This window comes from Nannospalax galili, unplaced genomic scaffold (assembly GCF_000622305.1).
Source record: "Nannospalax galili isolate Female #2095 unplaced genomic scaffold, S.galili_v1.0 scaffold960, whole genome shotgun sequence".
Taxonomy (NCBI): Eukaryota; Metazoa; Chordata; class Mammalia; order Rodentia; family Spalacidae; genus Nannospalax; species Nannospalax galili.
Window position 1 is genome coordinate 1,786,546 of NW_008348313.1, and position 21,745 is coordinate 1,808,290.

General features: G+C 57.1%; 1 protein-coding gene across 9 annotated transcripts; it reads left to right on the forward strand.

The window, feature by feature from the left end:
• The first annotated feature begins 101 nt into the window (after positions 1 to 101).
• Positions 102 to 16,478, forward strand: Med25 (mediator complex subunit 25). Of its 9 annotated transcripts, none has more exons than XM_029569427.1 (18): positions 102 to 468; positions 549 to 594; positions 1,194 to 1,342; positions 6,486 to 6,584; positions 6,861 to 6,984; positions 7,654 to 7,816; positions 7,944 to 8,074; positions 8,282 to 8,369; positions 8,449 to 8,642; positions 8,929 to 9,057; positions 9,514 to 9,599; positions 9,691 to 9,748; positions 9,882 to 9,989; positions 11,642 to 11,830; positions 12,249 to 12,317; positions 12,398 to 12,616; positions 12,777 to 12,957; positions 14,773 to 16,478. In XM_029569427.1, exons 1-18 carry the CDS (start codon positions 212 to 214, stop codon positions 15,036 to 15,038), a joined length of 2,556 nt encoding a protein of 851 aa, XP_029425287.1. In that variant the 5' UTR covers positions 102 to 211; the 3' UTR covers positions 15,039 to 16,478. The 9 variants fall into 9 exon arrangements, with proteins under 9 accessions (XP_029425287.1, XP_029425288.1, XP_029425289.1 ...); XM_029569428.1 differs by having other exon boundaries at positions 105 to 468; positions 6,864 to 6,984; XM_008845097.3 differs by having other exon boundaries at positions 108 to 468; positions 1,218 to 1,342.
• The last annotated feature ends 5,267 nt before the right edge of the window (positions 16,479 to 21,745 follow it).

Here is a 21,745-nt window from a genome sequence, read left to right on the forward strand (position 1 = left end):
CCCCCCCAGTCGGAAACTCCAGTCCAGCTCAACGATGACGGCCGGATGTGCCGTTTTATCCGTTTATTTCGCGCTTGATACCTCGCTCACAGGTCCGGCCGATCTCCAAAGGGCCCCAGCCGAGCTCTCTGCACCCCTTCGGAGACCGTCTCGGCGTGGGTGTGCCTGAGGTTAGGCCTGGAAGCACCACGCCCCTCTGCCCCGCACAAAAATGGCGGGGCAGGCGTCAGCGAAGGCTGTTCCACGTCCAGCGGGGCTGCGTACACTGCGCAGGCGCACTTCGGCTTGTCCGGCAGCGGCTGCGGGGGCGGCGGCACTGGCGGCGGCGCGGGGCATGGTCCCCGGGTCCGAGGGCCCGGCCCGGGCCGGGGGCCTGGTGGCGGACGTGGTGTTCGTGATCGAGGGGACCGCCAACTTGGGGCCGTACTTCGAGGGACTCCGCAAGGATTACCTGCTCCCCGCTATCGAGTGAGTGTCTGCCCGTGTCGCCGCCCGCGCCCTAGGTCCCCACGGCCCGGGCCGACGCCGCCTTTCCTCCGTTCTTGCAGGTACTTCAACGGCGGGCCGCCCGCCGAGACCGACTTCGGGGGAGACGTGAGTGTGCGGCCGGGGTCGGGGGGCGGTGGGGAGGCCGGGGTCTAGGGGTGGAGGCTAGGACGACCTCGGGGTCGGGGGGCGGAGGCTAGGAGGACCTCGGGGTCTGGGGGTGGAGGATGGGGGACCTCGGGGTCTCGGGGAGTAGGCTAGCGGGACCTCGGGGTCTGGGGGTGGAGGATGGGGGACCTCGGGGTCTCGGGGAGGAGGCTAGGGGGACCTCGGGGTTTGGGGGAGGAAGCTAGGAGGACTTCGGGCTTTGGGGGAGGAGGGTAGTAGGACCTCGGGGTCTGGGGCAGGAGGGTAGCAGGACCTCGGGGTTTGGGGGAGGAGGCCAGGGTCTGGGAGAGGCCAGGAGGACCTCGGGGACTGGGGGAGGAAGCCAGCAGGACCTCGGGGTCTGAGGGAGGAGGTTAAGAGCACCCCAGGAGGACCCAGGTGTCTGGGGGAGGAGATTGGAGTCAGCACACCTGGGTCTGAGGGAGGAGGGCTGGGGTCTGTGCACCTGGGTCTGGGGGAGGAGGGATTGGGCATTTCCTGAAATCATCAGAAGCTGAGGGGCCCACTTCCTTGGGCAGAAGCCTCATCTTTAAAAGTAGTTCTTCCCTGCCCTGCCCTCCCAGTATGGTGGAACCCAGTACAGCCTCGTGGTGTTCAACACAGTGGACTGCGCTCCGGAGTCCTACGTGCAGTGTCACGCTCCCACCAGCAGTGCCTATGAGTTTGTCACCTGGCTTGATGGCATCAAGTGAGCGTCTCCTCCACTTTGGGCAGGTTGGGGACCCTAGGAAGGACTGTGGGAGCTGTGGCCTGGGCTTGACCTGCAGGAGCTTTTCCTACTGAGAGCCCAGGTGACTGTGAGCTCGTCTGTGCTCAGCAGAGTCTGCCCGGTTGAGCTCTGCGTGGGCTGCCCCTCCTATCCCTCTTTCTTCCTCATCCACTCAAGTGGAGTCCTCCAGATTGGGCTGGGCCAGTAGAGTCCTCTCTGTGCCTTGGTTGTGCTTGCTATGTAGCTGAACCTAACCTTTATCTCCTGTCCTCCTACGTGCACTCTGGAGTACTGGGAATACAAGTGTGTGCCACCATGCGGCTTGGGCTGAATTTGGTAGTTGACCTTGCACACTTGAGGCCAAGCAGCCTGGGGTGGAGTCATGGTTCCTGACAGCCCTCTGACCTCGGATCCCCAGGCTGCTTTGTGCCTCCTGTCCTTCCTTTCTGAAGTAGGGGTGTCTGTAGCGCCTGGGTCAGTCCTTCGTCATGTTGGGTGTCCCTTGCTGTATAACTGGTTTCCCAACTTCAGACTGGACAGTTGTGACCTTGTGCAGCTCTGTGAGTCAGGAACTTAGGACGGAGAGCTGGATTGTGTGGTTGGTCGGGTCTCTTAGGACTGCAGTCATCCGTGGCCTGGCTGGCCTGTAAGATCCACGTCCAGGGTGGCTCATTCTGTGACTGTTGGCAGAGGCCTCCGTTCCTTGCTGGCTCTTGGGCACCAGGTCCTCCCATATGGCAGCCTGACACCCAGCTTGGCAGCTGGCTCTGTCCAGAGTGAGCCAGCGGCCAACACAGAGCGAAGAGGAAGCCATGAAGGCTTTTTTTTTTTTTTTTTTTTTTTTTTGCGACAGGGTTTCCCTGTAGCCCCAGCTGGCCTGGAATTTGCTATGTAGGTCAGGCTGGCCTTGATTTTTTTTTTTTTTTTTTTTGGCCTTTTTGAGACAGGGTCTTACTATAGCCCCAGCTAAATCTGAAATTCGCTGGCCTCAATCTCACAGAGATCCACCTGCCTCTGCATCCTGAGGGCTGGGTTTAAAGGTATGCACCACCGCGTGTACAGGGTCTCACTTTGTATCTCTGGTTGACCTGAAACTCAGATCCGCCTTCCTTTGTACCTCTTGTTGACCACCACATGCTGTCGCTTTGTTACCTCCCTAGGTGCATTTCTTCTGCTCCAGGTAAGGGGCAACCTTGCAAGGATGGGCAGGCCACACAGCCTCACAGCCTTGTAGGGCAGTCAGTAGTGTGTGAGAGAGTGTTAGTTCTTCTTGCCCAATTTCCTGTCTTGCACATCAGCAGCACAGGCTGCCAGGTTGTTGGAAGGCTCCCAGGCTGATCTTTCCGGTGGAGTACAGGTTGTGCTCAGGGCTCTTTAAACAGCGCTGTCCATCCCTGGTGGCTCCTTCTTCCTGCTTTGGGGAAGTAGATTTGTGTTAAATGTTTGCTGTGTTCTAGTGCACGCACGTGCGCGTGGGCATGCGTGCATGTGTGTTCTTTGAAGTACAGTGGGTGGTGTGGAAAGCTAGCCCTTGAATTCCCCTTCAAGGCTGTTAGGAAGACCCAGATGGGAACTGAGGGACAGGCCCCTCCCCTGGGGAAGGCCGGCGTTGGAAGATGAGTGAGAGCCTCTGTGCACAGCTGCAGCTCCACAGCCTCCCCTTCCAGAGCCAGGGAACACTGTCCTCACTGGCGGCCTCTGCCCTGCCAGGTGTTTTCAGCTGCTCCTTGACTGTCCTGTGACTGGCTGAAGTCCATGTCCATGACCTCCCAGGCAGGGCTGGAACAGGTCTGTTCCCACTGGAAAAATCTTATCTTGGGGGTGATGGTGCTTGGGCACACAGTGTGCTTTATGAAGTGGCCTTGCTTGGGCTGCTCCCCTCCTGTCCCTCTTTCCTCCTTGTCCACTCAAGTGGTGTCCTCGGGATGGGGCTGGGCCAGGAGAGTCCCCTCTGTGGCTTGGGTTATACTTTGCTGTGTAGCTGAGACTAACCTTTACTTCCTGTCCCCTGCTTGTGCTCTGGAGTGATGTGATTGCTGCCTGACAAGGGCCAGTCTTCCTCTCCCACACCTCATGTCCTAGAACCAGGAAAAAACAGCCCACACATTTTCCCATGAGTGTCGTCCCATCGAGTTACGGTGTGGTGGTTCCTTTACTTACCCATTCATCCATCCGTTCACTCTCAGACCTTTGTGGCACAAACACCCTGAGGCATGGGCAGACGTAGGCTCTAGGAGCTGCTCTTGGCCAAGTGGGCTAGCAGGCTGCAGGCTTGGCTAAGCATTGCTGTTCACATCACTCCTAAGGGGCAGACAGGCATCATACTTCAGGGTGGCGTGGAGGGCGGTGAATGGAGGTTCTAGGTTAGCAGATACAGGGACCTCTGTCGGCCATGGTGTGTGTGTGTGTGTGTGTGTGTGTGTGAGAGAGAGAGAGAGAGAGAGAGAGAGAGAGAGAGAGAGAGAGAGAGGAGAGAATGCATGTGCGTGCATGCATGTGTATGTGAGTGTGTGTGGGCCTATGAGTCCATGCATAGGCTGGGTGTGGTAGCGCACGCCTTTAATCCCAGCACTCAGGAGGCAGAGGCAGGCAGATCTCTGTGAGTTCAAGGCCAGCCTGGTCTGCATAGTTCCAGGCCAGCTGGTGCTACAGGGAGACACTGTCCCAAAAGAAAAAAAAAAGAGTCTGTGCGTGTGTGCCCTGTGGGAGTTGGCTCTTTCCACTGGGCTCCAGGGATGGAGCTCAGTTGTCAGGCTTGCTGGCAAGGCCTTCTGCCCAGTGAGCCATCTCACCGGCCCTGCTGCACTGGGAATGGAACCCAGGGCCTTGTGTTTGGAAGCTCAGTCCTTTGCCACGTGGCCACTGTTTTGATTTCGTGGTTGGGTTTACTTGTGGCCAAGATTGATCATAAATTTGATACTTAAGTCGTTTTCTTTCAGCTGGCTCCTGGCTCTCACTGTCAGGTTCCTTTTGTTGGTGGTGTTGGGTGTACTCTCTTGGAGCTGATAGAAGGTACCTTGTATCAGGGTCCCATGGGGAGGAAGCAAGCTCAGACTCTCACAGTGGGCAAATGGGCAGCGTCGATGCTCCCTCTTAAACTACTATTCTTGTATGTGTGATATTGGGAATAGAGCCCAGAGCCTTGTGCCTGCCCCCAGCTACAGCCCCAGCTCTAGGTTATCTTTTTAGTTTGTTTCTTATGGGATAGGGTCTTAGGTAGCCCAGGCTGGCCTCAAAGCCCAGTCCTTTGCCTCTCACATGCTGGGATGACAGCTATGTGCCACCATGCCTGGGTTTAGGTCATCTTCAATTGAAATGCTGTCTGCAGCACTTGACAGGACAGTAGGTAATCTTCCCGTATACAGCAGCAGAGCGACCTGGAGCTCGTTCACAGTGCTGAAGCACCTCTTCTGTTGGAATACCAGTGTCCGTCCTCACTAGCTCCTCGTTCCCCTGGCCGCAGACAGGACTCACTTAGGCTGAGAAAGCAGTGGTTTAAGCTCTTCAGTAGCGGAAAGTTGGGCAACACTGGATATAGGGTTGGCTTGGCCTGTGCTCTGCTCCAACTCTGTAGCCTTACATTTTTTTCTGTGGCCAGGTGTAGTGGCATATGCTTGTAATTCCAGCACTTGGGAGGTGGAGATGGGAGGATCCGTTTAGGGCCAGCCTTCGCTTACATAGTTTGACACCAGCTTGAACCGTCTGAGACCCTGTCTCAAAAAACAAAAAGCAACAACAAAAATTCTTAGTGCTGGGGAAGAGGAAGGCCTGGGGCGGGGGCAGGGGCTGAAGTCCCTGTGAGAAGAGGCTGCAGTAGGTCTGAGCCGGGGTCCCCTGGGCCTGAAGAGACCTCGGGAGCTTGAGGGACTCAGTAGACGCAGCAGCCTGGGCTCCGCCAGCCACTGCTCATCAGGCAGTGCCCCAAACCTGTGTGACTTGGTCTGCATTGTGGAGTCCACACCAGTGACTGGGATCCCAGTGCCCAAGCCTGTGAGGTATCATGGGGCCTCTGGTGGGGAGTATGACAGCCATGGGGTCATGTGACCTGTGACACATCAGACAAGGAGGCTTCATGCTGAGCAGTGTGTCAGGATAGATGTTAGGGTTCCACCTAGGCCAGAATTTAGGGTGTGTCCTTGCAGGGAGCCTTGGTAAAGATGGTTCTGCAGGCCTGGCACCAGGGTGGACTGTGCTCAGGGCTTGGCTTGCTGGGAGGCCACTTGTTCATTCATCAGCCATGAGCTCTCCAATAGACCAGACTGGTGAACAGGGCTGGAGACGAGGGCTTGGAACTCCCATGGGGGGACATGGCCAGGGCCTATGGCATCTGTGCAGAGCCCTGTGGCAAAGTGTGCCTCAGTGGTGGCAGCAGCAGCTGCATTGGAGTTGAGGTGTCCATGGCTGTTGTACAGGGCAGAAGAGCTGCAGAGGTGCTGGGGCGAGTGTCCTGGGCGGCCATTGAGGAGCTCTGGAGGTCCTAGGGCCTGGCTACCCCTGAAACCTGTGGGGGAGCCTCCCCTCTGGCCTGTCTTGGCTGCTGGTGGCCCCAGGTGCTCTGGCTTGTGGCCTCCTGTCTGCACGCCATCTTCCTTCTGTGTGTGTCTCTGTGGCCACCTTCCTGTTTGTCATACGACAGCAGTCTCATTATCTGTAGAGACCCTGTTTAGCAAGGTGATTGATGGGTCAGGACTCATCTGTCACCAGGGATACATCTCTTCAGAGCACAGGGAGGAGGCTGGGAGCAGGTGACCAGGTGAGGAGGTACACACCTGGAGTCCCAGCACTTAGGAGGCTGAGGCAGGAGGATTGCCAAGAGTTCAGTTCCAGCCTGGGCTATAGCAAGAGTCTGTTTCAAAAAGACAAAAGAAGTGGAGCGGATGGCCTATCAGGAAGGGACAGCAGGAGGATGGTCAGGGTGTCAGTCATACCCGGACTGGCACTCAGCGGTCCTTAATACCTTGTTCTGATCCCCTCCTCCATCCTTCTTCCTTGCCTGGTGCTACCCTGTCACAGTGCTGAGAACAGTGTCCCATCACAAGACATTGTCTTTTGTGGATGGGGCAGGAAGGGAGCGGGCAGCCCAGGTGCAAGGTACCATCTGACTGGCAGCCTTGCCCTGCAGGTTCCTGGGCGGTGGGGGTGAGAGCTGCAGCCTCATTGCAGAAGGCCTCAGTACAGCTCTGCAGCTGTTTGATGACTTCAAGAAGATGCGCGAGCAGATGTGAGTGCCTCCTGCTGGGCCTGTGACCCCTTCTCACCCTGGACTAGGAGCCAGGAAGGGGTCCCTGTTGGGTCAGGGCAGGCCAGTGCCTTCTGATCAGGTAGGTGCCTGCACAGGGCCTCCCTCTGTGGCAGGTGACTTTGGGTTGCCTTAAGCCCCCAGGAGCCTTGGTGGTGTCAGCTGTAAGGGATTTTTGCCCGCGTGGGAAGGTGACCCGAGTCTGCTGATGGACCAGGTGCCTGTGGTGCCTGCTTCATGGCCTGTCTTTGTCGCCAGCAGTGGCCAGACACACCGAGTCTGTCTGCTTATCTGCAACTCACCTCCATACCTGCTGCCTGCTGTGGAGAGCACCACGTACTCAGGATGCACAACAGAGAGCTTGGTGCAGAAGATAGGGGAGGTGAGGGGCTGAGTGCCTGCACCCCTAGGTGTGGGGGAGAATGGTGGGGAGTCTGGGGTCTGGAAACCTCAACCACAGAATAGTTGAGAACCCTCTGCCTACCTGTGCCTACTTAGGCTTTTTAAAACCATACCCAGAATCCAGATTTTTTCTGTGTGTGTCTTTTTGAAATGGGCTTCCTGTAGCCCAGCTGTCTTGGAACTCACTGTGTAGACCAGGCTGGCCTTGAACTCACAGAGATCCACCTGCCTCTGCCTCCCGAGTGCTGGGACTACAGGCATGCACCACCGCGCCTGGCCAGATTTTTTTAAAAATATATTTTATTAGCTTTTATTTTATGCGTATGAGTGTATTGCCTGCATGTATGTGAGTGCACCTGTGTTGTGCAGTGCCACGGAGGTCAGAAGAGGGCTTCAGATTCCCCTGGAACTGGAGTTAAGGACGGTCTGTAGCCACCATGTGGGTGCTGGGAATCAAACCCGGGTCTTCTGCAAGAGCAGTCAGTGCTCTTAACCTCTGGGCCATCTCTCCAGCCCACAGAATCTAGATTTTTACCATCCACTGCCCCACAGTCTGCTGAAGTTGTGGTCTTAGGGCCCAGGCTACCCCAGCACACAGCAGTGAGGGGAGGGGCTGTCCCAGCACCTCACTGAGCCCTCATCCCTCTAGCGTGGGATCCACTTCTCCATCGTGTCTCCGCGGAAGCTGCCGGCCCTTCGGCTGCTGTTTGAAAAGGCAGCCCCCCCTGCCCTGCTCGAGCCGCTGCAGCCACCGGCTGATGTGAGCCAGGACCCAAGGCACATGGTGCTAGTGCGTGGGCTGGTGCTGCCCGGTGAGGCCTGGGTGCAATGGGCAGGGGGGGCGTTTTCTGGCACCCTCTGAGTGGATTTTGAATCTTTGCCTCTCTCACCTCCAACCCTTTCTCTTGGACCTCTGTGGTTCTTCCTTCCTGCATTCAGTCGGGGGCAGCTCAGCCGCAGGCCCCATGCAGCCCAAGCAGCCAGTTCCTCTACCTCCTGCTGTGGCCTCGGCTACCACACTCTCAGCAGCCCCCCAGCAGGCTCTGCCCCCCGTCCCGCCACAGTATCAGGTATAGATGTTGTCCAGAAGGACCAGCTCCTGGGGTCTGGCAGAGTTGTGGCCTCACAGGGAGGACCTAAGGGAGCCTTGGGGCTGAGGGCCGAAAAACCTCCGGCAGGGAATGGCTTCTCTGGTGGAGTTGGGAGCTCCTGAATCATTGCCTCATGCGACTGTGGGTACACAGTTCTGGGGATTCATGATCCTCTGCTTGTGATAGGTCCCTGGGAACCTGAGTGCTGCTCAGGTGGCTGCCCAGAATGCTGTGGAGGCTGCCAAGAACCAGAAGGCTGGACTGGGCCCACGCTGTGAGTCCCAGGGGAGTGGTGGGTAACTTCGTGGGTTTTCTGACCCCCTTTTCCCCACTCACCTGTGTCTCTCCCACAGTCTCACCCATCAACCCTCTCCAGCAAGCTGCTTCAGGAGTAGGCCCCCCTTTCAGCCAGGCCCCAGCGCCCCCACTGGCCCCTGGGCCTCCTGGAGCCCCCAAGCCACCTCCTGCTTCCCAGCCTAGCCTAGTCTCTACTGTGGCCCCGGGCCCAGGCCTGGCACCACCTTCACAGCCTGGGGCTCCATCCTTGGTAGGTGACCTCACACTGTTGGACCCTCCTCCCCCATGCAGGGTTATGGTGCACTTCACAGTTCTGAAGCAGGACTGAGGGCTGAGCCCAGACATTCCTGTAGCTGGGGCATCCTTATTCTTCATGGTGGGTGTGGATGGCTCCTGATGTGGCCAGCTGGGGGAGGTGGAGGAAGGGATCTTTGCCCTGCCCTCCTTCCCTGTGGTCTTGTCACTCTGAGGACAACCCCTCCCCAAGATGGTGTGTCATTGCCCTACCCCCATTGTCCTTCCTCCTCCTCGGGCAGGCCAGCACCGTAGCCCCAGGTGGGGTAAGTGGCCCTTCACCAGCCCAACTCGGGGCTTCTGCACTTGGTGGGCAGCAGTCGGTGTCCAACAAGCTCCTGGCCTGGAGTGGGGTCCTCGAGTGGCAGGAGGTGAGTGGGTTTGAGGTTTTATAAGGTGTGGGTCTTAAGAGTTGGAGTTGAGTCTCGAGGAATGCTGGGATTTGTGGCCTAGCATCAGATTAGCAGGTCTTTGAAGATTATATTGCAATAAAAACCCAGAAGAGGGCTGGGTTAAAGCTCAGTGATTGAGCACTTCCCTAGCACACACAAGGCTCTGGGTTCCATCCCCAGTACCACACACATGCACACAAAAAACTAGCAGAGCCAAGGATTTGGAGTCCTGACAGGGTCCCAGGGATTGTGGCCTTTGGGGGATGGTAGATTGTAGGATTAAGGAGGCCCCCAATATCGGTGGGGTTTGGATACTAGAGTGGGGTTGGTGGGGGAGATGGAGCGTGTGAGGATTTTAGTGGGGGATGTGCATGGCTTTGGGGCTGCAGGGGTGAAGCAGGTGGAGCAGGCAACCCTCACCAACTCTTCTTACAGAAACCCAAGCCTGCCTCTGTGGATGCCAACACCAAGCTGACACGGTCCTTGCCCTGCCAAGTCTATGTGAACCACGGAGAAAACCTGTATGTGGTTGTCGGGTGTGCTTGTCGGTGGGGAGACAGACTGGGCCCCCTCACGCACTCCTGATGCACCTCTCCTGGCCTTGTCCCTCAGGAAGACGGAGCAGTGGCCCCAGAAGCTGATTATGCAGCTCATCCCACAGCAACTGCTGGTGAGACTCACTGCCACTTGACCCTCCTGATCCCTTGTCCCTTGCTACCCATGTCCCCATGTGACACCCGTGTGTGTGTGTGTGTGTGTGTGTGTGTGTGTGTGTGTGTGAGTGACACCATATGTCTTCCCAGACAACCCTGGGCCCGCTGTTCCGTAACTCGAGGATGGTCCAGTTCCACTTCACCAACAAGGACCTGGAGTCCCTCAAAGGGCTCTATCGCATCATGGGCAATGGCTTCGTGAGTGGCGGGCACTGGGCGGGCTCTGGCTTCTGCTGACCTGGGGACTCCTGGGCGCCTGAGCCCCAGGACCCGTTCTTCCCTTTCATCAAGGTGCTGGGGCTGGAGCTGGAGGCTGGCTCACCCTGGCGTTCTGCCACTTATGCCCCACGCTCTGCTGCTCTTTTAGTTGCTTTGAGATTGTCTTGCTGTGTGGGTCAAGCTGGCCTGCACCTGAAGGCCCTTCTGCTTTGGCCCGAGGCTGGATCCAGGCACATGCTGAGCTGCCTGGCCCCTTATGGTACCTGTTCTTACCAGGACTCAACCATGCTGGGTTCAGCCTACCCTCAAGACCCATCTAACTTCTTCCACATCACTTTACCCTTCCCAGTGCCAGTGGGGACCTTGGGTTTGGGAGTACACGGGTGCCTCTGCAAGAGAACAGGCCCATGACTCTGTCCTTGGCCTCTCGGAACTCCCTTGGAAGTTCTCCCTAGGAAGGCAGCCAGTCCTCTGGTCCCCTTGGACACTTCACTCATTGCTGCTCTTGGCTGCACCTGTTCTTTCCTGAGGGTCTGTGGTTCGAGGGTGAGCACTTTGGTGCTGCAGCACCTGGTTGTTAGGCTGTGGGCAGGAATCTTGCTCGCCTGGGCTGCTGAGTGGCGGCTCAGCTGGCCCTGCCTGGCTATGGCCCACCCTCTTGTTGGGCATTCTTGTGATGCTGCCACGTTCTCAACGTTGCAGGAACTGACGTTGACATGTAACAGGATCTAGAGGGGAGCTGGGTGAAATCTGGGCCCAGGCCTCTTATAGACACAAGATGGCCCCCACAGCTTCTGTAGGCTGGGGAGGAGGCAGCAGCTCTGTGGTTCCTTTAGGAAATGGGGATCTGTTCCAGATGCAGGCCAGGCCTCCTGGCTGGGCCACAGCTGGGCCACCAGGCCAAGCCTCATTGTGCAAGAGGGGGCACTCGGCAGCACACTGGGCCTGAGTGGTGCTGCCCTGTGCTGGGCTGTGAACAGGTGAGGGCTGTGTAGTGATGGGTACCACCTGTCAGGCTGAGGGAACTTGAGCCCTGAGAACTAGACCCAAGTAGCCAAAAGCCAGAGTGCTCAAGCGTTCTGTGGATGACCACCTCCTGAAAGGGCTGTCTGGCTCCGACAGCCTCAGCAGAACTCCCCGTGTAGTGCAGGCCTGAGGTCTCAGCCACCTGTAGGGTCCACCCTGCAGACACAGTGGCAGGGAGTGTGGCTATCTCTGAAGGTCTCCTGAGTTTGCCTGCCTGCTGAGTCCTACCTAGCATCCTTTGGGCAGGCAGCCTAATACTGGGTGGAGATGAGACCTTGGAGTTGCTTTGACAGGCTCACCGTGGTCAGGCTCCCTCTTCATGTCTCTCCTGTCCCTCATTTCTCCCTCTCCACTCGTCCCTTGTCCCCCCCAATTCCCATCCCTCCCCTCCCCCGTCTTTCCCTCTCTCTGCACTTGGGAGTGCCACCTTCTTGCTGTGCTGGCCCCCAGTCCGCACCTCCTGCTTTCTGTCATGGGGCAGCAGCAGAGCAGACTTGCTCTGTTCCACTTAGTCCAGATTGCTCGAGGGATGGCCTAGAATGTTCTAGAACGAAGTGTTGTGTCCTGTCCTCGGCACACTGGTTCTGAAGAGCCCCTGTCTGCAGGCGGGCTGCGTGCACTTCCCACACACCGCCCCGTGTGAGGTGCGTGTGCTTATGCTCCTGTACTCGTCCAAGAAGAAGATCTTCATGGGCCTCATTCCCTACGACCAGAGTGGCTTTGTGAACGGCATTCGTCAGGTCATCACCAACCACAAGCAGGTGCAGCAGCAGAAGCTGGAGCAGCAGCGAGGGGTGAGCGCAGCAGGGGGAGGGGGGTGCAGCAGCAAGCGGGGCATCCTCTGGAGCCCCCCAGGTCACCCCTGGTGGGTACTTCCTGTCTCTAGTACCATTTTGTTCTCAAAACAGCCCTTGTGGCTGGGTGGGTGACTCACCCCTTTAATCCCAGCACTTTTGAGCTGAGGCAGGTGGATCTCCTTGATCTAGGTCAGCCTGGTCTACATGAGTTCCAGACCAACTGGGGCTACAGAGAGACCTTGTCTTAAAAAACCGAAATAAATTCCTGAGCACCATGTGCAGAGTCCCCAACACAAGACCGGCCACCTTTCAGCCGGGGAGGGTGTGATTAGTTGTAGTGGGTGTGAAATGTTCCTGGCCCCCTGCGCTCCAGGTCTTCCTCTCCTCACTGACTGTCCTCTCTGTCCCCATGCAGATGGGACAGCAGGCACCTCCAGGCCTGGGCCCCATTTTGGAGGACCAAGCGAGGCCTCCGCAGAATCTAGTGAGGACCGGGCTGGGGTCGGGTGGGGTCAGTGATGCCTGCGGCTCCCGCCATCCTCTCTCACCCGTTCTCCCCCCCAGCTCCAACTCCGAGCACCACAGCCCCAGCCTCAGGGCACTGTGGGAGCCTCTGGGGCCACAGGGCAGCCTCAGCCCCAAGGTACCACCCAGGCCCCCACAGGAGCACCCCAGGGTCCTCCTGGAGCAGCCCCAGGCCCACCTCCCCCTGGACCCATCCTTCGGCCCCAGAACCCTGGGGCTAACCCCCAGCTTCGAAGCCTCCTCCTCAACCCACCACCGGTGAGACTTGGGGATGGGGCAGCAGGGACTATGGCTTCTCATCTGAGGAGGTGGGCTGGATTGGGCTCCCAAGCAGGTGTGCTAAGGAAGTCCTCCCTGGAGCACAGCTGTGGGTTCCAAGCAGCCTGCTGGGGCCTCAGCCACTCTCTATGTCCCTCAGCCCCAGACTGGAGTGCCCCCACCCCAGGCCTCTCTCCACCACCTGCAGCCTCCAGGGGCTCCTACGCTGCTGCCCCCGCCACATCAGAATCTGGGGCAGCCCCAGTTGGGGCCACCGCTCCTACACCCACCGCCAGCCCAGTCCTGGCCTGCCCAGCTTCCCCAACGGGCTCCACTGCCAGGTAAGGGAGCTCCAGGGGAGGGGAGGGGTCTGAACTGGGTTCCCTGCAGTGACTGCGCAAGGACCCCAAGACCAAAGGGCCTCCTGTAGCCCTTGGGGGCTAAGACGGTCATGGGCAAGCTCAGTGTAGGAGCATAGCCCCAGTGGGTGAGAAGTTCCCACAATCCTTACATCCTGGGGTGCTGGAAGATGTCTTAGTGACAATGAAGCATGTGGGGGGAAGGGGCTCCCAAAGGTTCATGGGAAAGTCTGCATCCAGGTGGGCTCAGGACCTCTGATAGCCCCTGGAACCTCCTAGAAACCTGAGTACCTGGGGTTCCCAGAACAGGGATGATCAGGCCCAGAGCCCTCCATGGTCCCAGGGACCACTGGGAGATGCAGTCCCTTCCCACTGCCCCCCAGGTCAGATGCTGCTGAGCGGGGGTCCCCGGGGCCCGGTTCCCCAGCCGGGCCTGCAGCCCAGCGTCATGGAGGACGACATCCTCATGGACCTCATCTGAACCCACCCCAATAAAGTTCCTTTGAACACATGCCCGGCTCCCATCACTGACGTCCCCCAGGACTGGGCAGGAGAGGGAGACGGCTCTGTCCTGGCTCTCACCTTGCAGACTCCCCAGGGCCCTGGCTGGGTGATACCGGGCCATGGCGAGTCTGCGGCAGCCTGTGACCTGGTCCTAGGAGACGCTGAGACAGGTGGGGCAGGTAGCATGGAGGTCACATGCACTCTGTGGGTTGCAGAGCCAGGAACTCAATCCGACCAGCCAGGGTTCTGGAGCCTGGAAAGAAACAGCAGTCTGGGGCCATTTAGTGGCTCAGGGGGACCCAGGCACAGAGAGCCAAAGCCACAGAGAGGGCCACACAGGGCCAGGAGGTGGATGCTTCTAGAACGTGAGCATTAAATAGCAGAGCTGACGCTGACCAGGAGCCAGAACTCGGGGGGTGGGGGTGGGATCTCAGATACCAGACTTTGAGGTTTGTTGTGGGGGTACAGGACCACAGAGGCTGCCAGTGGGGCAGGCCTGGGCCAGCCTGGTATCTGAAAGGCCCCTCTGGGCTCTAGAGTGCCGAGGAGCATGGTAGGCTGGGAAGCGAGGCCATGGGTGGGACACCCAGGTGACACATTGGCTCAGGATGTCCCCAGGGGACTTGGAGCCATAGGAACAGAGGCACCAGGTTCCAGTTGGAGGTGTCCATGATGTGGGTAGCCCCTGCTCTTTGGGGTGTCCTGGAGGCTTATGGGCAGGTGGTCTCTCCTGGAGATGAGCAAGTTGTCAGTCACACAGACTCATGTTGTTCTGAGCGTGGTCCACTCTCGGACCACCACTGGCCTGGTTTGGGAAGCTGGTTAATGCATACGGTCACCACTTACCTGAGGAGAGAGGCTGCAGTCTGGTGGCCTCTGGGCCACTGCGGAGGAATTTTGTTTGGTCTCCCATGTGTTAGCATGTGGCACTTTTCCCACCAGTTAGTTGTAAAACTCAGTAAAGTTTTCCTACACACACACACACACACAGTCTGTAGTCTTGGCAGCTCTTGACATGTTGGACGACCTGACTACCTTGGGCCCAGCCTCCTGCTTGGCAGTAGTGGCTGGGGCTGCCCGGTCAGTGGGGCTCGTGCTCTCTGGTTCGCCACCGTCCCCACCACTCCCTCTTGCCCCCCCCCCCCCCCCCCCCGGGGCCCGCGACCCGCCCCCGCTCCCGGGCCTGCCACGGGGGGGGTTTGGTGGGGACTTACCGGGCTGGCACTGTGGTGGTTTTGTGGTAGCATTCAGAGAACAGTGAAATCTTTCTTGTACCCATGTCTCCTTCAAAAGCGGCCAAACGAAAGAGACAAGCAGAGGGCCGTGTGTTTCGAGAAAAGTGGGAGCGAGACTATTTCTTTGTGGAGGTGAAGAGCGTGCCTACGTGCTTAATATGCAAAAAGAACGTGTCAGTGTTGAAAGAGTACAACCTGAAACGCCACTACCAGTCCCAGCACAGTAAGAGCTACAACCAGTACACGGAGCAGCGCCGGGATGCGCTCCTGGAGGAGCTGAAGAAGGGCCTCAAGGCCAGCAAGGCCCTGCAGAGCCTCGAGTAGGAGCCAAGGGGTGGAGGATGATGGCGAGAGTCCTGATCTTGCCTCACAGCACAGCGTGCATCTTGAGCAGGCCGGCGTCTGTGAGGCCATCCTCTGGGTCTGATGGGCATTTGAATCGCGTCTGTGAGGCCGTCCTCCGAGTCTGATGGGCGTTTGAATCGCGTTTGTGAGGCCGTCCTCCGTCTGTGAGGCCGTCCTCCGAGTCTGATGGGAGTTTGAATCGCGTCTCTGAGGCTGTCCTCTGAGTCTAATGGGCGTTTGAATCGCGTCTGTGAGGCCGTCCTCGGAGTCTGATGGGTGTTTGAATCGTGTCTGTGAGGCCATCCTCCGAGTCTGATGGGCATTTGAATCGCAGGAGTCGGAGGCCTCACGGGTCCAGTTGCCTGAGTTGAATCAGTTGCGGCCCTTCCATGGCTGCGCAGAAACTCGGAACACGAGGTTAGCTTTATTTGTGGTGACCAAGGAAGCCTGCAAGGTGGTGCCAGGTCGGCTGGACCCTGGCAAGTGGCTTGCTTTTGTGTATGCACACCTCAGAATTCATAAGCACAACTACAGTCCGTCGTGGCGGCAATCTGACGATCCGCCATGGGGCTGTCCCCATACCTCGATCCGAAGTGGCAGTGTTTGGAGAGGACAAGGGTCAGATCCCAGCCTCAGTCACCAGGAATCTGATAGCTCTGACACCCCGACGACTTGACACTGGCTTTCCTGAGCTGGAGCCTAGGGAGCTGATGGTGGTGGACCTAGGGAGCCGCTTGGTTCGTTTCAGACCTGCAGAGCCACGTCCCGGTTTCCTGGAGGTCAGACTCTACCCTTCTGAACACTGAATCCATCTTTGTAGGGAAGTTCGCAAACAGCTCCTGAATGTATGATGGGTCCTGGCACCTGAGCCGCAGGTGAGGGAGAACAGACTGCTTTTCTTTGCTTCCCAGAAATGAGAGGCAGCCAGGACCGGTCACCTACACTGTGAGACCCAAGACCAAGTCCCCCGAGGTCCCCACACCAACTTGAACCTGAACGGACACTGGCCAGTTTGCCGTTGCTGGTGGTGTGAACACAGAGCCCAGCCTGAGTTGTGGTGCCCCAAGATGCTGGCGAGGTCTTGAGACCACTGTAGGAGGGTCCCGGGGGCTGGGGCTGCCCACTTGTCAGCAGTCACTTTTCCGTTACACCCCTGAATCAGAAGCTCCTTTAAAGATTCAAGAGTCGGATTCTCGTGCACATGTCCCCCCACCTGGCACTGACATCTGGATTAGAAGAGCAGATGCCGACCTCCTGGCCTCCAAGAAAGGAGCAAGAGAATTATGAGAAAAATTTTAATACTTCTATTTTTCAATTTGTATTTTTTCAATTTTGAATTTAAAGCATACGCTCCAGTATCATGTTTGTGTTCTGTTCCGTGCGTTCACCTTAGCTCAGTAAAGATCCAATTTGATTATGCCTCTGGCCATGGGCTTTCTTCTACCTGACTAGTCCACCCATTTGTGACCCGCCTGGCCCCTGTAGGCATATGTGCCTCTGCCCCAGGCCCTAGGGGCCGTGAGTCCTGTCCCACGAGGCCCCTCTCCTGGGTGGTTCTCACAAAATGAAAAGCAGAGCAGGGGACCACAGTGGCAGCCGAAGATGGAGCTGGTGGTGTGGCCAGGTAGCAGATGTGGTGGGTGCTGCCAGTCCTCGCTGCAGGGACCGGGCAGGTACCACAGAATGCTGGGGACTGTGGCGAACCTGGAGAATGCTGACCCTGCCTGGAGGCCTTCAAAGCCCAGAGCACACTGCTGCTGCAAGGACCAAACAAAACCTACTGTGGGGCTCAGGAGGCCTCAGGCCATCATTTTGTGCCTCCACCTCTGTGAGAAGAGTCCACAAGCAGGACACACCCCGAGGGAGACCTGGGCATGAGGGATGGGCGGGGAGTGAGAGAAGCTGGCAGGTATCCTGAGAGGAGGATCTGGTGGTAGCCAAAAGGAGGTGTGGGCACAAGTTCCCGCAGAGACTCCAGAACAAAGGTTGGTTTTGGTGCACGCCTCTGATCCCAGCTACCCAGGAGGCTAAGGTAGGAGGGTGGGAAGCTTGGGGCCTGCCCTGCCCTGGCTACTGAGTGAGTTCAAGGCCAGTCTGGACCTAGAGTGATGGAGGGTTGGGAGTGAGAGCGGGCAGGAGAGTGCCTGCCTCGCAGGTGTGCCGCCCCAGGATCCATCCACAGCACTGCCACCCAGCCTTCCCCAAAGTGTCCAGACTGGTGCCCTGTTAAAACACAAGGACTGTCCTAACCTGACCACACTGCACTCAGGTGAGACAGCGCCCACCCAGCGAGGGCATCCCTGTGGTGCTGAACTCATAAAGCAGTGAGCAGAAATGGGGTATCCGTCCCTAAGGACTGTCGTAAGGAATAAACTTTGTGGGCCAGCACACGGTCTTCCACACAGAGCTGGGAACTGTGGTCACTGAACAAAACGCACTCTTAAAGCACAGTATGACCAAATTGTCCACAATGCCAGCGGAGCAGGCCAGGGAGGAGTGGAGCATAGAAAAGTCAGCAAGAACAGCCAGGTGGGACACTGGTGGGTATAGGCCCAGCACTTAGGAAGGGTAGGAGCAACGCAAATTATGGACCAGCCCAGACGGATACATTGTAAGACCTTGTCTCAAAACATGGGCTGGAGAGCTAGCTTTGAGGCTAAGAGCACTCAACTGGCTGCTCTTGTGGGGGATCTGGGTTTGGTTCCTAGCACCCACATGGAGACTAACAACTGTCGGTAACTCTAGTTTCCAGGGGATCCAATGCCCTTTTCTGACCTCTGCAGGCATTGCACAAGATGGCTGCACCTTCCTACACGCAGTGTATACTCATACACACAAAAACCAAAAAGGCTGGGACTGTAGTGGGTAAGTTAGAGTACTCACCCAGCATGAAATGCCAACATTGACCACTGCAACCTGTCATGGGTGGGTGGGTTCTTCAAAAATGGCCACTCCCCACACCTGAAAAAGACACCGAAGGCAGCAATAGGGAACATCTTCAAGATATGCAAGGTTCCTAAAACATGCTTTCTTGGCCTAAAGTACTGAGGTGCACACATCCAAGTTTCAGAAAGAAAGTGCCAAGATGTGTGGGACAGAAAGTAAGTCTCAGGCGTGACAGCTCCTTCCAGAGTCACAGCACTGGGGAGGCTGAGCCAGGAGGACTGAGTTCCAGGTTCCCCTGGGCTGTCTCAAAAGTGAAAGGACACCCTGGGCTGGGTGTGGTGGCACACGCCTTTAGTCCCAGAACTTGGTAGGTAGAGGCAGGTGGATCTCTGTAAGTTCCAGACCAGTCTGGTCTACATAGTGAGTTTTGGCTACAGGGAGACCCTGTCTCAAAGAAACTTAAAGAAAAAAAAAAAGTGGCTTATACCTTAATGCCTTTAATCTCAGCATTCCAGCACTTGGGAGGCAGAGGCAGGTGGATCTCTGTGAGATTGAGGCCAGCCTGGTCTACATAGTTAGTTCCAGGCCAGCCAGGGCTATGTAGTGAGTTTCAGGTCAGCCAGGGCCATGTAGTGAGTTCCAGGCCAGCCAGGGCTATGTAGTGAGTTTCAGGTCAGCCAGGGCCATGTAGTGAGCCACTGTGTTAGTAGAAGAAAAAGGGAGTTTGTTCACTTTGTTCCTCCTGCCCCAGACACTCAGAAAATCAGGTCCCAGTCTGGGGATGTGGCTGAGTGGTAGAGCCCCTGCCTAGGATCTCCCAGTGAGGGGCTGGGGGTGGTTCAGTGGTGGAGCACTTGAACTGCATGTACAAGGTCTTAGGTTCTCTATCCACAGTGCCCTCCAAGATGAGGGAGGAATGGTAAGATCGCCATCCTTACGGATTGTGGGCTGACCTGAAAATTTCAGTAAGTTTAGGTCCTGAGCTCATCTGAGAAATATTCCTTTTCTAAGAATTGTTTTTTTCTGAGAAGGGGGGGTCTCCCTGTATCCTCATCTGGCCTAGAACTCGCTATGTAGACGAGGCTAGGCTTGATCTCATGGAGATCCACCTGCCTTGGCCTCCTGAGTGCTGGGATCAAAGGTATGCACCACCATACCCAGCTCCAAGGATTTAAAAGAAAATCTGTGTGTGTGTGTGTGTGTGTGTGTGTGTGTGTGTGTATGTGTGCATGTGAATGCAGTTCCCTCAGAGACCAGAAGGGAGTGTCGGAGCCCCTGGAGCTGGAATTACAGGCAGTTGTGAGCAGCCATGTGGGTGTTGGGAACCAAACTTGGGTCCTCTGCCTAAATAGCAAGTGCTCTTAATTGCTAAGCCATCTCTCCAGCCCCCCGTTTAAGGGTTCTGATTAGTAACAGGTGACTGGTTAGAAGACACACTGAGGACTTGGACCACCAATGTGAATGGAGAGATGTAGGAAATGTGGCAAGATGGAGGCTGGGCCTCCTCACTAGGGCTCAGATGCGGGTGAGTGACATGACATGTGGAGGTGAGAGGACAACTTTTGACAGTTTGTGCCGTCTGGGGGTTCCAAAGATTGAAGTCAGGTTGTCAGGCTTGGGCAGCAAGGGCTTTTACCCACTGAGCCATCTCACTGGTCCCCCTGCCTTTTAGATTTTGAGATGGTCTCACCATGTAGCCCAGGCTGTCCTCAGCCTTAGAGTGCTGGGACTATAAGTGCAAGTGTACTACCATGCCCACCAGGTGTCTACATGGGTAGTGAACATCTCAAATGAGGCAGCTTTTGGCTAGCTGTGGTGTACACCTGTGATCCCAGCACTCAAAACAGCTGAAGTAGGATGACCCAGGCTATGCAGCCTAGTTAAGGAGCGTGACCATTTAAAAAAAAATTTATGTGTATTCGTGTATTACCTGCATGTAGGTAAGTGCACCCGTGTTGTGCAATGACCATGGAGGATAGAAGAGGCTGTTGGATCCCCTGGAACTGGAGTTACGGGCAGTTGTTAGCTGCCATGTGGGTGCTGGGATTCGAACCGCGGTCTTCTGCAAGAACAGCCAGTGTTCTTAACCATTGAGCCATCTCTCCTAAAAACAGTAACAGCTGGGCATGGTGGCACTCTTTATTCCCAGCGCTTGGGGAGGCAGAGGCAGACGGAGCTCTGTGAGATTGTGGACAGGCTGGTCTACATAGCGAGTTCCAGGCCAGCCGGGGCTACAGCTGAAAAAACCAACAAAACAAAACAAAAAATAGCAACAGGGCCGGTGCGATGGGTCAGCAGGTAAAGGGACCTGCGGCTTGACAACCTGAGTTCCATTCTTGGGGCCAACATGGTGGAAGGTGAGAACTAACACTCTCCTCTGACATGCTCTGTGGTACACACACACACACACACACACACACACACACACACGCACGCACACAGAGGGAGGGTAACAATAAATGTAATTGAAAATTTAAAGGAGCAAAATTAAAAACCGACAGGCCCTGCCAGGATTTATTGTTGCTGTAGCGGTAGGTCTTCACGAGGTAGCAGAGGACCAGCTGGAACAGGTCCTGATCGTCGTCCCTCACCTCACCGCTTGAGTGTTGGGATTACCCCGTGTCTGACACCATGCCTCGATTCTCCAAACTTTTTTTGTGCATTTTATGTGTACTCGTATTTTGCCTGCATGTGTAAGTGCACCATGTCGTGTAATCCCTGCAGAGGTAAGAAGAGAGCGTCTGATCCCCTGGAACAGCTGCCATGTGGGTGCTGGGGCTCGAACCCAGTCTCCTAAAGAGCAGCCAGTGCTCTAACCGCTGAGCATCTCTCCAGCCCCTTGGTTCTCTTTTTAAAAGAGGTCAGGGAAAGCTTAAAGCCAGGGAAACAGCCAGGCGTGGCGATCCACACCTGCAGACCCAGCACTTGCAAAGTAGGCTGGGGGTTCGAAGACAGTCTGGGCTATATGAGACCCAGTCAGTTGGGTGGTTACCATGCCAACCACAACATTAAGCTCATCTGGTCTTTAGCCACTCTGAAGTCGGATACTGCCACCTTTGAGAAAGAGACTGAAGTAGGAAATAATGCAGGACCACTATTAAGTCCTTTCGGTTGAAAGCAGGAATCAAGGAACCGGGGAGAACAGCGTTGCAACTGCAGTGGGCAAGGGGCAGTGGGCGCGACTAGAACCGGAGGGGACCTCGCGGGGCCTGATGGGAGTTATAGTCCCTTCTCCACTCTGTCACGTCACCACGTCCCTGCACCCCTTGGTCTATTGGTTGGTTCCCGGTTCTGGCGTAGCCTCAACCCTGTGCACAACTCTCCCCACACCTTTGGTTTCTTCCAAGGCCCGCTCGCCCTGAACAGGTGCACCTGAACGCCGTCTCTCCCTGACCTTCTTGGTATGCTCCGGTCACACCCCTCGCGCCGGGCTCCCCTGCCACCTCGGCGTTGGTCCGCTCCGTCCCCCCACCCCGTGACGTCAGTCCGCCGTGCCGCCCCCGCTCCGTGACGTTGGTCTGCTCTGTCCCGTGTTGTGTTCCCCTCCCTCCATGATGTTGGTCTCTTCCGTCCCCCCCGCTCCGCGCGGTTGGTCCGCTCCATTGCCCCCCCCCCCCGCTCCGCGACGTTGGTCCGCGCCGTCTCCCCCGCTCGCCGCAGTGGTTCGGCCGCCGCGACCCCTGTGCCGTTCCCCCGCCGCGTTCCCGTTCCGCGTCCGAAGCCGCGCGCCCGCGCTGTCCCTCGGCGGAGCCCGCACCCGAGAGGCCAGCGGCCGCCTGCCCGCCATGGTCCGTCCGCGC